The sequence below is a fragment of the Amia ocellicauda genome, chromosome 16 (genome assembly GCF_036373705.1).
Source record: "Amia ocellicauda isolate fAmiCal2 chromosome 16, fAmiCal2.hap1, whole genome shotgun sequence".
Classification (NCBI taxonomy): Eukaryota; Metazoa; Chordata; class Actinopteri; order Amiiformes; family Amiidae; genus Amia; species Amia ocellicauda.
In genome coordinates, this window is record NC_089865.1 from 5050459 (window position 1) to 5062713 (window position 12255).

A 12255-nucleotide genomic window follows, 5' to 3' on the forward strand; every position below is an offset into this window, starting at 1 on the left:
GTCAAGAAAATACATATTAGCTCGAGGGGAATGTGTATGTTTACATTTAGTAAGGAGATACATTTATATTAATGTTCTCAACTACCCTAGGCCAGTTCGTGCATTAGTAGATAGACTTGAGGATGCATTTTCACTAATGAACACTAAAAAATTTACAGTCTCCAGTTTGTCTATTTAAATGTCAAATTTGACTTCTGGCTCGATAGTGCTAAAACTACATTAGACTGATGCATAATAGAAAGAAATTGATTGGATGTATTTGCTGTTCTTTGTTTCTAATGGCTCCTCTCGGTTGTGGCCATGGCCGAAATGATGAAGTGCTTAGGAACTTCTGCATGTGTGGACAGCCATTATGGAATACAAATGGATTACAGGACATTTTCCTCATGACCAGTAAACACAAATCAAATCCCACTCAGCATCAAGTCAGGTTAAACCAAAAGAACAGTGACATTACTGACTGATATACAGAGAAAGAAAAAGCTTATCGTCTTTTAGATTAGAGACAAATCCCTATAAAAAGAAACATCCTTGATATGTATACTGACAAATAAAGAAGGAGACAAATGTCATAAATAGGATGTTACAATAATACTGCCACAGCCAGTACCCAGAGAGCAATACAACTGGATTAATCAACATAAGACAACACAAAACAATTGATGACAGATTGGTCGCTATAGCATATTCATCGTGGCATATTTCAGACCGTGTTCAAGCATGCAGGTGGAAAGAACACGCGTGATCTTTAGTGACAAGGAGTCCTTCATCTGTATAAGCAGGAGCACCTCTCAGAGCCGAGTCTCCAGAGAGGTTCATTCGCACACAGCCCTGGCTTTAACCTTGACACAGTTGCTTTCCACCGAGGCCTGGCAATAATGGCGTGCATACCGATTTTCTTCCTTGTATAACTTTTAAATGATCACCTACTTATTTAAAAGCCTCCCGTAGCACGATAAATCATGGAGCTGTGCAGTGCTAATCCTTGAAAAGGGCCAGCTATAATTTTCCTTGTAAACAAGGCTCCCTTCCAATCACATTTTACAGTTTATGTAATTGTACTCCAGAGTTTGTGACATATATATCTCCCTTTATTAACTGGCACAATGTCAGCTTCCTCCAGGGCGGACGGCATTGCTGTGCGCCCCCTGCATCATCCTGTACTGTTGGGGGTCGCATTGTCTGCCCTCCCCAAAATTCAAAAGACATCTAGTGCTACAGGTGAGGTGTTCACACAACAGGAACATCTGTAGGTCATTTCAGTAGGTCATCTGAGACGGCGAAGTCAGAAGGTATTCGTCAGTGACAAATAAACAAACCAAACGTGTTTACTTCATTTTATTTAACCGCGTTGTTGATGTTTTAAACATGTGCTGTGATTAAATAAACAGCATCTGTTTAGGCATTTATCATTTATTAGATCTTTGCTTTTCCTTATGTAAATGTTTTGCCGCTGTTGTTGTTGTTGTTATTTGAACTGATTTTTAAATGGTACCACGTTCAGGGCTTCTCTTTCATTTCGAATTGTGTTCTACTTTTACACGCGGCAGACTGTATCCAGAAGGCTGTTACCATGGAAATGATATGTAAAGGAAAAGAGTTTGATTCAAGAGCGAACCGTGATGCCGTATAAGCACACGTTATTCCTTTTCTGTGAGCCGGGAACAGAGCAGCAAAAAATAAGAATGTCCTAATTTAATGTGAGATTTCATGGACGAATGAAAACAAATGTGAAGAAAGGACGTCACACAATCAACATCATCACCAGCAACCAGGCAAAGAGGCAGCTAGCAAGACGGATACCTTGCTGATAAAGCCACCCGAGAAAACAGAACAAATCTAATTGAAGATTCCAGGAAAAGTTGCAGATCAGAGGACTGCAAATGTGTCTATATTAATGTGGGCTTAGATCAAATCAAAACTTTACCCACTAGTATATCACAAACCATGTTTAGGGCAGATTTATGACTGACAATTAATTATCCTTCTTACCAAATGCAAACCACCCATCATGTTAGCAGTTTGAGGTTGGTTCTAAGTTCTGATCCGGCTCAGGCCTCAGTGTGACTGCATTATACCATGCATTATTATTATTATTATATATATATTTTTAACACAGCGTCAAAAATACTGCATTGCCAGCTGGTGGTATTGTACAACTCGTGAAAGTTATTTTTGTAAATCAAGACAACAAAACATGACCCCCTACCAGTTGTAATACATTAGCTTATGACAGTGAGTGGAAAGGTCCAGTGTTGGCTGCCTACCTCATATCCTTTCAGAGATGGGCCAACCAGAACAACAGGCCTCATGGAGGGAACCACATCATAAGGAGGAATGTGCTCAGTCTGTTAAGGAATTACGATGTTAGTCACAGAATTTTCTAGTTTCCAGCTACAATCTAGTTTATCTTTTAAATGTGATTTCCTATTAAACAATGATATTTCTTATTATATGCATTAAATACATGTGGAATGCTGGATGCGCAAAAATACCAGTTATAGTTTTGGATAAAAGAGCATGTTTTTGTTTTAAAGTCACTAAAATGCTTAGCATATACTATCACTTTGGTATGTATTCACCACCTTGAAATATCCAATGTCTTCAAAATCTATAAATACAAGGTTAGACATTGGATAAAACATGGACCAGCTGACGGCAGCATGTTCTGTCATAGATGAGACAATACCTTGTTCCAAAGCAACCCTCATAATAATTTGTCCTAGATGCTGTGTTATTTTAAAACAAGTACACTAATTGATAAGTTATAATGTTGACAAGGTTAATATACATCATAATACAAGAATCAGATCATTGTTCTCAGCAAAGCAGTCAAGGCAGGTCATTCGTATTTTCAATGAAGTCATTCATAATTTGGTTATAACAAAATCCTGCAGTGAAGTACAATAGGTGATCAGTCAGGTCACAGGATAGTGGAAATAGTCTGCATTGATGTTTACCACAATAGTTTATTCCTTTACCTAATCTGATTAAGAGCGATTTCTTAAAAAGTCATATGCTATTGTAATGATCATAAGGAATATCACAACCATCCCAGCTGCATGGGAAATCTATCAGAATAAAACTAGGCTATCTAATAATATTGGTGAGCTTAATAGTTTTGCTTACAGTAGGAATATTAGCCGAGTGGCCACTTTCTTAGGTACACCTCCCCTTTCCATGAAACAGCATAATGTGTTCAGACTATGCTATTTAAAGCAGGTACCTAGGGATTGTGTGTGTGCATTTCAGAGGGAGAATGGGCAAAAGTTTTAAGTGACTTTGAATGGGGCGTGGCATGAGTATGTCAAAAACAGCAACCCTGCTTGGGTTTTCATTCATGACAGTGTCGTGGTTGTATCGTGATTGGTCCACCACCCAAAAAACACCACCCAGCGAACGGTGGTCCTGTGGCCAGAAACAGGAGACTGAAGGAGGCTGACACGACTTGTGCAGTGTAACAAACGGGCTACAGTCAGTCAAGTAACAGCTGAACAGAAGAGTGGTACCGAAAGAGGCCTATCAGAACAATGTCACGGATGGCAGCCGACGGCCTAACCACGTCCCATTCATGTCCATTGCATAGAGAATTGGAAAAACATCGTCTGGTCTGATGAATCCTGGTTCCTGCTGTTTCACGCTGATGGGGGGACCAGGATATGGCAAAAAAATCAGAAATCCAGGGATCAACCCTGCCAGATATCAACAATGCACGCTGGTGGCAGTGGTGGGATGATGTGGGGTATGTTTTATGTTTTCGTATGTTTGAATGCCATAGGATATCTGAACATAGGATATCAGGTGCATCCCTTCATGGTAGCAGTGTATCCATCTACAAATGGGTTATTTCAGCAGGATAATGCTCCATGCCACAAGGCTAGGATTTTCTTACACTGGCCTCCCCAGTCCCCAGATCTCAAACCAATCCAGCATCTGTGGGATGAGATGCAACAAGCTATTCAGAGTTGCAAAAACCATGGGAAGCAATGGAGTCAACATGGGCCAGCATCCCTGTGGTGCACTTTCAACACCCTGTTGAGTCCGTGCCCCAACAAATTCAGGCTGTTCTGAGGGCAAAAGAGGGAGTAACTCGCTATTAAGTCAGTGTACCTAATAAAGTGCCCATTCAGTGTATAATGCCATTATAAATATACTAAAATAAACTTACCACTTTCTGCTTCTGTTTTGCTGTGAAGAAAAACAAAAAACATTGTAAATATATTGAAATAAAATACTTAAGGACCGACTGTTCTTAACAAATCTAGTAAATAAACACAATGTTTTGCATTTGCTTTAAAAAACTACATTTAGTGCTGATCTTGCATAGTTCTACCTAAGACAATATTAGAGAGTTCAATTAACCAAAGACAGTAAAACCACACTTGGTATAATATAGTTTTGCAATTATCACTGTCAAAATACAACTTTGGTTTCTCGGGTTACAGGTGTAGTAATGGAACTAGCAGTGGCTATATAAAATAAATAATGTTCGCATACCACTAAACCGAAGCTATGAGAAAATCACAGATATAAAATTAACGGTTTTCACTTCTCATCGTGTTAAATCAAAAATATCTCGAGTTCCCAACAAGGGACTCTTATCTGTTCACATTTGTTTATTGGAATCAGCAATGGAAAACAAAATCCTTTGACTGTCCAGTACAGGCTGCAACGAATGGATTTTTCCAGTCAGTATGACCACCTGCCTGACAGGAGTCCCGCAAATTAAAGAATACAAGGTTATGTAAAGCTGCAGGTCTCTGCTTTCCATTGTCGTAAACCTAATTTTTTGTTGCGTGAGTCGTATAATTTTACATTTGGGAGTTAAACACATAGGTTGGGTGTAATAGTGCTAGAGAAACAGATAAAGGCAGTAAAGAATTTCTTATATATAAATAATACATAACAAGCATTTTGCCGAGACAAAAATAATTATTCTATAATATGGAGACTGAAAATATAAAATTATAAATTCATGAAGGCGTTGTTTACCATATTATTGTTAAGGTAAGTGTAACTGATATGGAGATGTTTGTCTATAGTATGCTTCTATAGTTCTGCAAATGAGTTGCAATGTGAACATTTTTTATTTAATCCAGCCCTAGGTCTACCTTTATAATTCAAACCAAAATCTTGAAACTATGGTAAATCCGCTGCAGTATTTATACCATCCATGTTTCTGTGACATAACATTCTGCAGACTGACATGTCATGAGACCTGTTTATTGTCTGTTTTAATATACTTTCAAAACAAATGTCAACTGTATATTGCTTGATTTTGACACGAACAACCAAAGCAATTCTGATGCTTCACCTTTAATTAGTTCTCAATTTGTTCTCAAACACAAACAATGTCTTGGATATCCATGTGGTCACACTCTCTTTGTATGCATTTATAATCCAACAAAACAGTTCACACAGTCAGTTAGCATTGCACTGTACCATGCTGTTTCAATGCTGTGCTAAACACTTTTAAAGCTTTTCTGGGCTCTCTATTCTTTAGCATGCTTCAAGTTCAAACAATAATTTAGATTTTTACATGATATTATTCACCATCTAATACCACTATACATGTTTATCAGTAAGAATCATCACTCTAACAATGTCTTATAAAGAAATTGAAATAAACATTAATATTATTCCAATTTATGGTACTTCAGAAAGAATTCTGTTTATAAGACAGAAATAGAAAACTTAAATTGAACTTTCCAGCATTAGCTTTTGGTCTTTGGATTAAGCATCTCTTTTTTTTATGTGGTCATTTGTTAATTAAAAGTGTAGCTGTTTGTTAAATGCCTCAGGTGGATTTGATGCAAAAACAGAGATGGTTGAATGGCAGAATAGTGTTACATGGAAAACAAACTAATTTAACCACCTAGTCAACATTTAACATTTAATAAAAACATTCATTAGGAAAGTTATTGTTGAATATTAATGCATTTTCCTGACACAAAAAGTGTGCTTCTGCAAAAAGGGTAACATGGCTTGAAAACCAGGACTCACTTATTTCAATTTTAAATGCAGGACAGCTCTCTCTAAAATGTATTTATCGTTTGATATATGTGAGAATGTTTGCTTTACATTTTACACTTATTTTAAAAATCTGCATAGTTCTTCAAATTGTTAGCCAAATCATGACTGTAATTTGGCCACCTGCAATAGCAGAGTCAGACCAAGACCTTGCTGATGGTTGAAGATTTCACCAGACCAACACTAGTGTAGACTGAGGAGATGCTTTATCCTGTTGAGAGACCATTGGCTGGTACTAGCGGCCCTGGTATTGTACTTATGAACGTGAGCACCCATCCTCAATGAGCTTGTGTAGTCAACCAGTATCGGGGGGGGTTGAGCGGACTGAATACATGGACTGGCCTTCACGTTCACCAGACCTGAGTCCTATTGAACATGCATGGCACATTCTGGAAAGACACAGAGAACTCAATACGCGCAGCGCAATCCACAACCACCTCTCTCTCCCACTGCCAGCCCGCTCTTATGGTTACGGCACTGCCAACCAAACTCCCAGATGGCTTTGTCACAGTTAATTCATTCACTTCATAAAAATCATCATCATCATCATCATCATCATCATCACTCTTTGCACGGTATTTACATTTTTTCTCAATAAATACCTCGATCAAAAACACTGAATTGGGGAGACCTAACCAGTTTAAATGTACCCATTTGTCGATTGGTTTCTCTTAGAGGAATACACTTCCCACATTTCAAAAAATGCACCGCAACACTGTTTTGAGAACACTGTGGTAAAATTAATTTAAATTACTGAAAACAAAACACAGATACAAGGGACTTGCTAAGCAGGACCACAGAACATTTGTATAAGTACGATTATTAGAACAAGGAAGTGCTAATCAGAGGTCCATTAAACTGAGTATTCAATAGATTCACAGCTGATATTAGACGTTGAGGTCCTTGTTCTTTACTTCATTGAGTTATAATTTGAATTCTAGGAAGCTCATCCCACCAGGCACCTGCTGGTAGGCTCACCTGCAGAGGGAGGGGTGGCTCTGAAAGTGCCTGATACCATCTCTCCTAGACTGGAGGAGGAATTCCCACTGGACTTACTGCAAAGGACAATGGAGAATAAAGCACAGCATTAACAAGCAAGGTAGTGGATACAACACCATACATCACATGTGTCAAACTCCCTGCCTCGAGGGCCGCAGAGTCTTTGGGTTTTGTTTCCTCCATCCTCATTCGGCTCAGCTGCTTTTATGAACCCTTTATATTCTCATCGAAAAATTTCTGTTTTCCACTCTTAAGTAAGTGATGAGTTAAAGACAGTTATAAAATCACTGACTGAATGGATCGTGAAATACATTCAGGAGGCAAAACCGAGAAAAATCAAGAAAACGCATCATAAGGTCAAATCTTTGTTTGTGTCGTATAAAATACAGCAGAGGTTTTCAAAACTTTTTTGTTTCCGACATAACATTTTAGATCAGTTGTGTATTCTTTCCTGTTTTTATCAAAGCTTTGTATACCAGTCTGTCCTTGTAAGTTTAAACATTAGCACTACTGTTTTCTGCTGGCCAACACGACTGCTGTGCATACATTTTAACAACTGCTTTTTACATTTTTGGGTGATAAGTACTTTATTAGAAGGAGAAGGTCATAAAATCTTAGTGAAACCCCTTTTAAGAAAATAAGGTCTGACCCAAAAAAGAATGTGTCATTAAAGAGAGCAATAAATATAAATCCCATACAAATATTTATATTAAAAGTGACACTGTATTAATTCCTAATTTATTACTAATTCCATTTATTTTTTATGATATAGCATACTCAACTAGGAAGACAGAATTAAATGTTGTCAACATATATTTCAGACAAATACAAACTCTGTGTACTTCAGCAGGATTATTCAAAATGTTTGGAACTGAAACCAGACAGACCAAATTAAATATCCCCACCCCCACCTCTCATTATATATAATATAAAGTGCTGATTTTATATGATTTGAAATGTAATGACAATACCAATTCTATAAGCAGTGTCTATTATAAGCATTAACGTGCATGTAAAAGGGTTATCATTTTTTGAAAACACTTGCTCTCAACTTGTGCAATAATAAGAGTATGACTGAAAACAGCTCAGTTTGCATGTGAAGAAAGCTCTGTGGACTCACTATATCTGTAATTGTATGTCAATGCTGGCTATACACATTAATGTAGCTTCACATTTGAAATCATGCATGTGTTGTGTTTTTACCAAAGCGCAAACTGATCCATGGTTACCCCTGGACAACCCTAGAGCACAACCTTCAGCGAAGTTTCATGAAATACTGCATCTTAACAAGCTGCTGCTCCAATGAACCCACCTTCAAAATTAATATAAAGCACAAGCAAATGGTTAAAGCAGTGCTGCAAGAATAGCTGCAGCTTGACTCATGTTTGAAAGTCCCCAGAGCTGTCACTGAGTCAGGTGAATATTTCAAATGAGGCAGTGCTGTCTTTTTTTTTTTTTAATACCTCTCTCTCACGTCAAGGATTTATGATAAATCTTGCCTTATTTTCATTTCCATTTAACACTTTATTCAAAGGAATTCAAATCAGGATGTTCAATTTAGCAAAGAGTCAGACTAGGAATTTTGGAAACCACAGATACCTACTGCACTCACTAAGATGTTGGGATGACAATAATATACATCGATAGCTTTACTTTATAGAGGTATTTGGTTAATACAGCTTTCTCAGACTTCTCCTAGTTAAATACTGCTAGCTAACATTATAAACAAGCTACAAAGGTGTCCGTTGGACCTTAAACAGGGCTGCAGTTACAAACAAACTGCAGGATCTCCATAGGGTTTATAATAATAATAATAATATGTATCTAGCTTTGTCTTCAAAGCATTGGTTCACTGCAAAATCAGTAACACAAAACAAACAGATGCCCAACACAAGTAACTTTGATATAACAGAAAATATATATGTTATCTAGTTTTATGATCTCAAAGAATGGCTCTCTACAATGAAGCAGTCATGGACTGATTGCTGATAGTTGACAGCGGGAAATAAACTGCTAGGGTGACACAATGACTGCTTACTGTGTGGGTAGCAAAGATGGACACCAGCACTTGTCTCTCAAGGCCTGTTAGGATGGTTCAAAATAACATCAAAATAAAGCAGAATGTAGTGCTGAAAAAACTTGATCTGCATGTTTCTGTTTTTCAGCATAGATATATGTGTGTTCTGAAATATGCTGAATAAAAATGCCAGTGTTTGTATGAGTGTAATCGTTGTAGGAAGCAGAGTGTTTAAATATTAAATATGTTGGTCGTGCTATGAGAATCCATCTCACTGTGACTCCTCCCCCTTACCCGTGGAAGCGCCCCCTTTTCTGTTCCTGCTGGATTCTGATGTTCTCCAGTTTGAGGGGGCTTGGGATGAATCCGATCTCACAGCCCTCCTTTACCAGCCGTCCTATCCACCAGTCATTGTTGTACTTCTGTGCAAACAACCAAGGAAACAAAGATTTGTGGAAGGATGACACCTGGCAAAACCTGTGGCGATTTGTCGAACAGGGAATGGTAGGCAAATGACAGAATTATAGGAGTTATATTATTTGAATTATAGGAGGCTAGATGCCAAATCTTCATGGGCATTTGGCATATACCTTTGTATGCCCTCAACTACAACACTGAAAACACCCACAAAGACTAATGAGTGTCAGTGTAGATTGAGTTGCATGGCACTTTTGGGGACCGGTGAGTGACAGCAGCTATAAGAAACCTATAGGGTGGAGATTTTATTTGAGTTTAGATCCTTCAAAGCTGTGGCGATGTTCCGAAGAGTCACTTCACACACCAGAACTTTCTAATGGACTGCGAGAACGCCCATTTTCTTGTGTCAGTTCCTAGTTAAACATGTTTGCATTTCTTTTATTAATTGAGAGCAAATTAATAACATTAAACATCAGGGGGGAAAAGTCTGAGACTCAAGACTTTGTGTTTGAGTAAGGCTAGCATTATGAAACGTATCAATATGATTATTTAAGTGACAAATTCACACTTTTATTAGCTTATCACTTAAAGCTTTGTGATCAGAACCAACTGGAAAACATGACTGCGGAAGGAAGAGGTTTCCGCAGCTACTATTAATGTGAATATAACATGTAGCCAGTAAAAAAAAAATATTTAATATATATTCGACTGACAGTTCTATTCAAAGCAACTTAGATGGTACCCCTTTTATAGAATTGGAGGTTTACTGAGTAAAGTATGTTTGCTCAAATGGAAAATAGGCTGCTGCCGGGAATCAAAATGCATGGTCCTGCTACGCCAACAAGGCCAGACCCCCTGGCAAGGCAGTGCGCGAGAACTATGTGCTCCCAGGACCCACTCCAAGGCCGTGCACGTTACAATATTTTAGGAATCTAATCATCTAAAGTAATACTCTTAATGTCTCTGCCTCTGACACACACAATCAATTTTTTCCTATCTTACCACATGCCAAGCCTTCAATTAGTCAAAATTGCAGTGCTCATCCAGTTTACGGTCATAAGGTGCCAAACCTCAAAATCGAGAACTTTTCCTTTATAACCTGCCAGGCATAGCACTATCCTTCCATTCATAGTGCTTCTTTAAAAAAAAAAGTAATTCTTTAATCTCTAATTGCTGGCAACGTGCAAAGGTGTGTACCTTTTTTAATGTGTTCCCCTTTGCATTATTTACAGACCTCGTGCGTTTGACTGAAACATCAATAGCCTCCTGCATTGTAGTGAATAATGCAGCCTTCAAAGGCACCACGGCCATGGATTCTGTGAAATACGGATCTATCCCCTTTTAATCTGGGGAATTAATGTTTAAAAGATTCCTATCCTTTCACATGCTACTGTATGGACCCTGGAAAAGCCCTGTTGTCTCTTCTATAGGGGAAAGAAAGGTCTGTTTCACAATATAGTTTTACCAAAACAGTTAAATGAACTGATAGACTCGGAAACATTATTATTTTTCGGAAACCATACCTCTTTAATGTGTAGAAAGTCCTTGGCATCAAAAGAAATCGCAGTGCCCGCTACCGGCACGTCCTCATCCAGAGCCCCACAGTAGCTGACATTGGTCTTCACAGCGAAGGCGACGGCTTTGGCCTACAGAAAGAGCACACTAGAAATATAAGAAGACTGGTAGGTGTGTACACAATGGAGCTGAACAGCACACTAGTGGGAAGGGCGCTTGCTGTGGCCTCGCCCCTCTCACCTTTGCCCTCTCCAGCTGAATCGCGGCCTGCTGCTCTCGCTCCTGCCGAACGCCCTCCCTGTCCTCCTCCAGAGAGACATCCGAGTCAGATGGTCTGCTAGTGTAGGAATCAGCTGAACCCTGGGAGGATGCACGAAAGAATGGCGTTAGAGCGGTACATCACGCAAAACTGTGCAGAGTCAGAAATGAGAGCCATGCAATGTGGCGCTTCGTTCCTACGCAGCTTAATGCAACAAGATCCCAGTCGCCAAACTGTGTGGACCCTAATACTGGAGGCGAAATAGCATGAAAGTCGCACAGTTCCACGTTTTCAAATAGCCAACACTTTGACACCTTGTTGACTTGATGCCTATGATGAACTTTCCTAATGAACGATATATAGCAGTGTGTTTGCAATACAGCAGGTGTCTCTGCAGAGGGGAATGCTGCAGTGCGTTGATGTGACAGTGTGGGAGGGTACTGCCCTTCCTTTGCCTTTATATAGCCAATTTGGAGTTTTCCACCCTGCTCTTCTGCATGTTAATTACACACTTAATCACAACATTAATTATAAAAAAGGGCATTCAATTAATACTAGAGAAAAGCTAAAGTGTTAAAGATAGCATTGAATTCTGTTTATTCCATTGCAGCCATAGTTTTAAAACGGAACCATTGTCCATGAACAATAAAATAAAATAAATAAACACGGGAATTACTTCATCGGATTTTATTGAGGATTTTAATATACCACCCATGACACTCATTTAAAATATCAATACTGTAGTAAGAAAGAGATAAAAGAGAAAATGCTCAGGACTTTTATAATGTTCTTTAAGATATGACTTATAGGTATATCAAATTAAATAAAAAAAATTGTAAAGATACAAACCTATAAAAATATGTCAGCCTGTTATTGATTGCAATTACAAAAAGCTACATTACCTGCTTGGGAATATTTTTGTTCAGTCAGCATTTAGTGAATAAAAATGAACTAGATTTAGCAGTGAACTCATTACAGCTATATTTGTAAAATAGTGTTTTATTTCCACCTAGGTGGA

General features: G+C 38.4%; 1 protein-coding gene across 1 annotated transcript in view; it reads right to left on the reverse strand.

The window, feature by feature from the left end:
- The window catches only part of cacnb4a (calcium channel, voltage-dependent, beta 4a subunit), a 43454-nt gene that overhangs the window by 12916 nt on the left and 18283 nt on the right, over positions 1-12255 (reverse strand). Inside the window, exons 2-7 of the mRNA XM_066687735.1 lie at positions 11219-11338; positions 10987-11109; positions 9341-9468; positions 7009-7085; positions 4169-4188; positions 2268-2348 (exon numbers count right to left, since the gene is read on the reverse strand). Of these exons, the coding sequence (XP_066543832.1) occupies positions 2268-2348; positions 4169-4188; positions 7009-7085; positions 9341-9468; positions 10987-11109; positions 11219-11338 (549 nt within the window). The remainder of the gene's footprint in view (positions 1-2267; positions 2349-4168; positions 4189-7008; positions 7086-9340; positions 9469-10986; positions 11110-11218; positions 11339-12255) is intronic.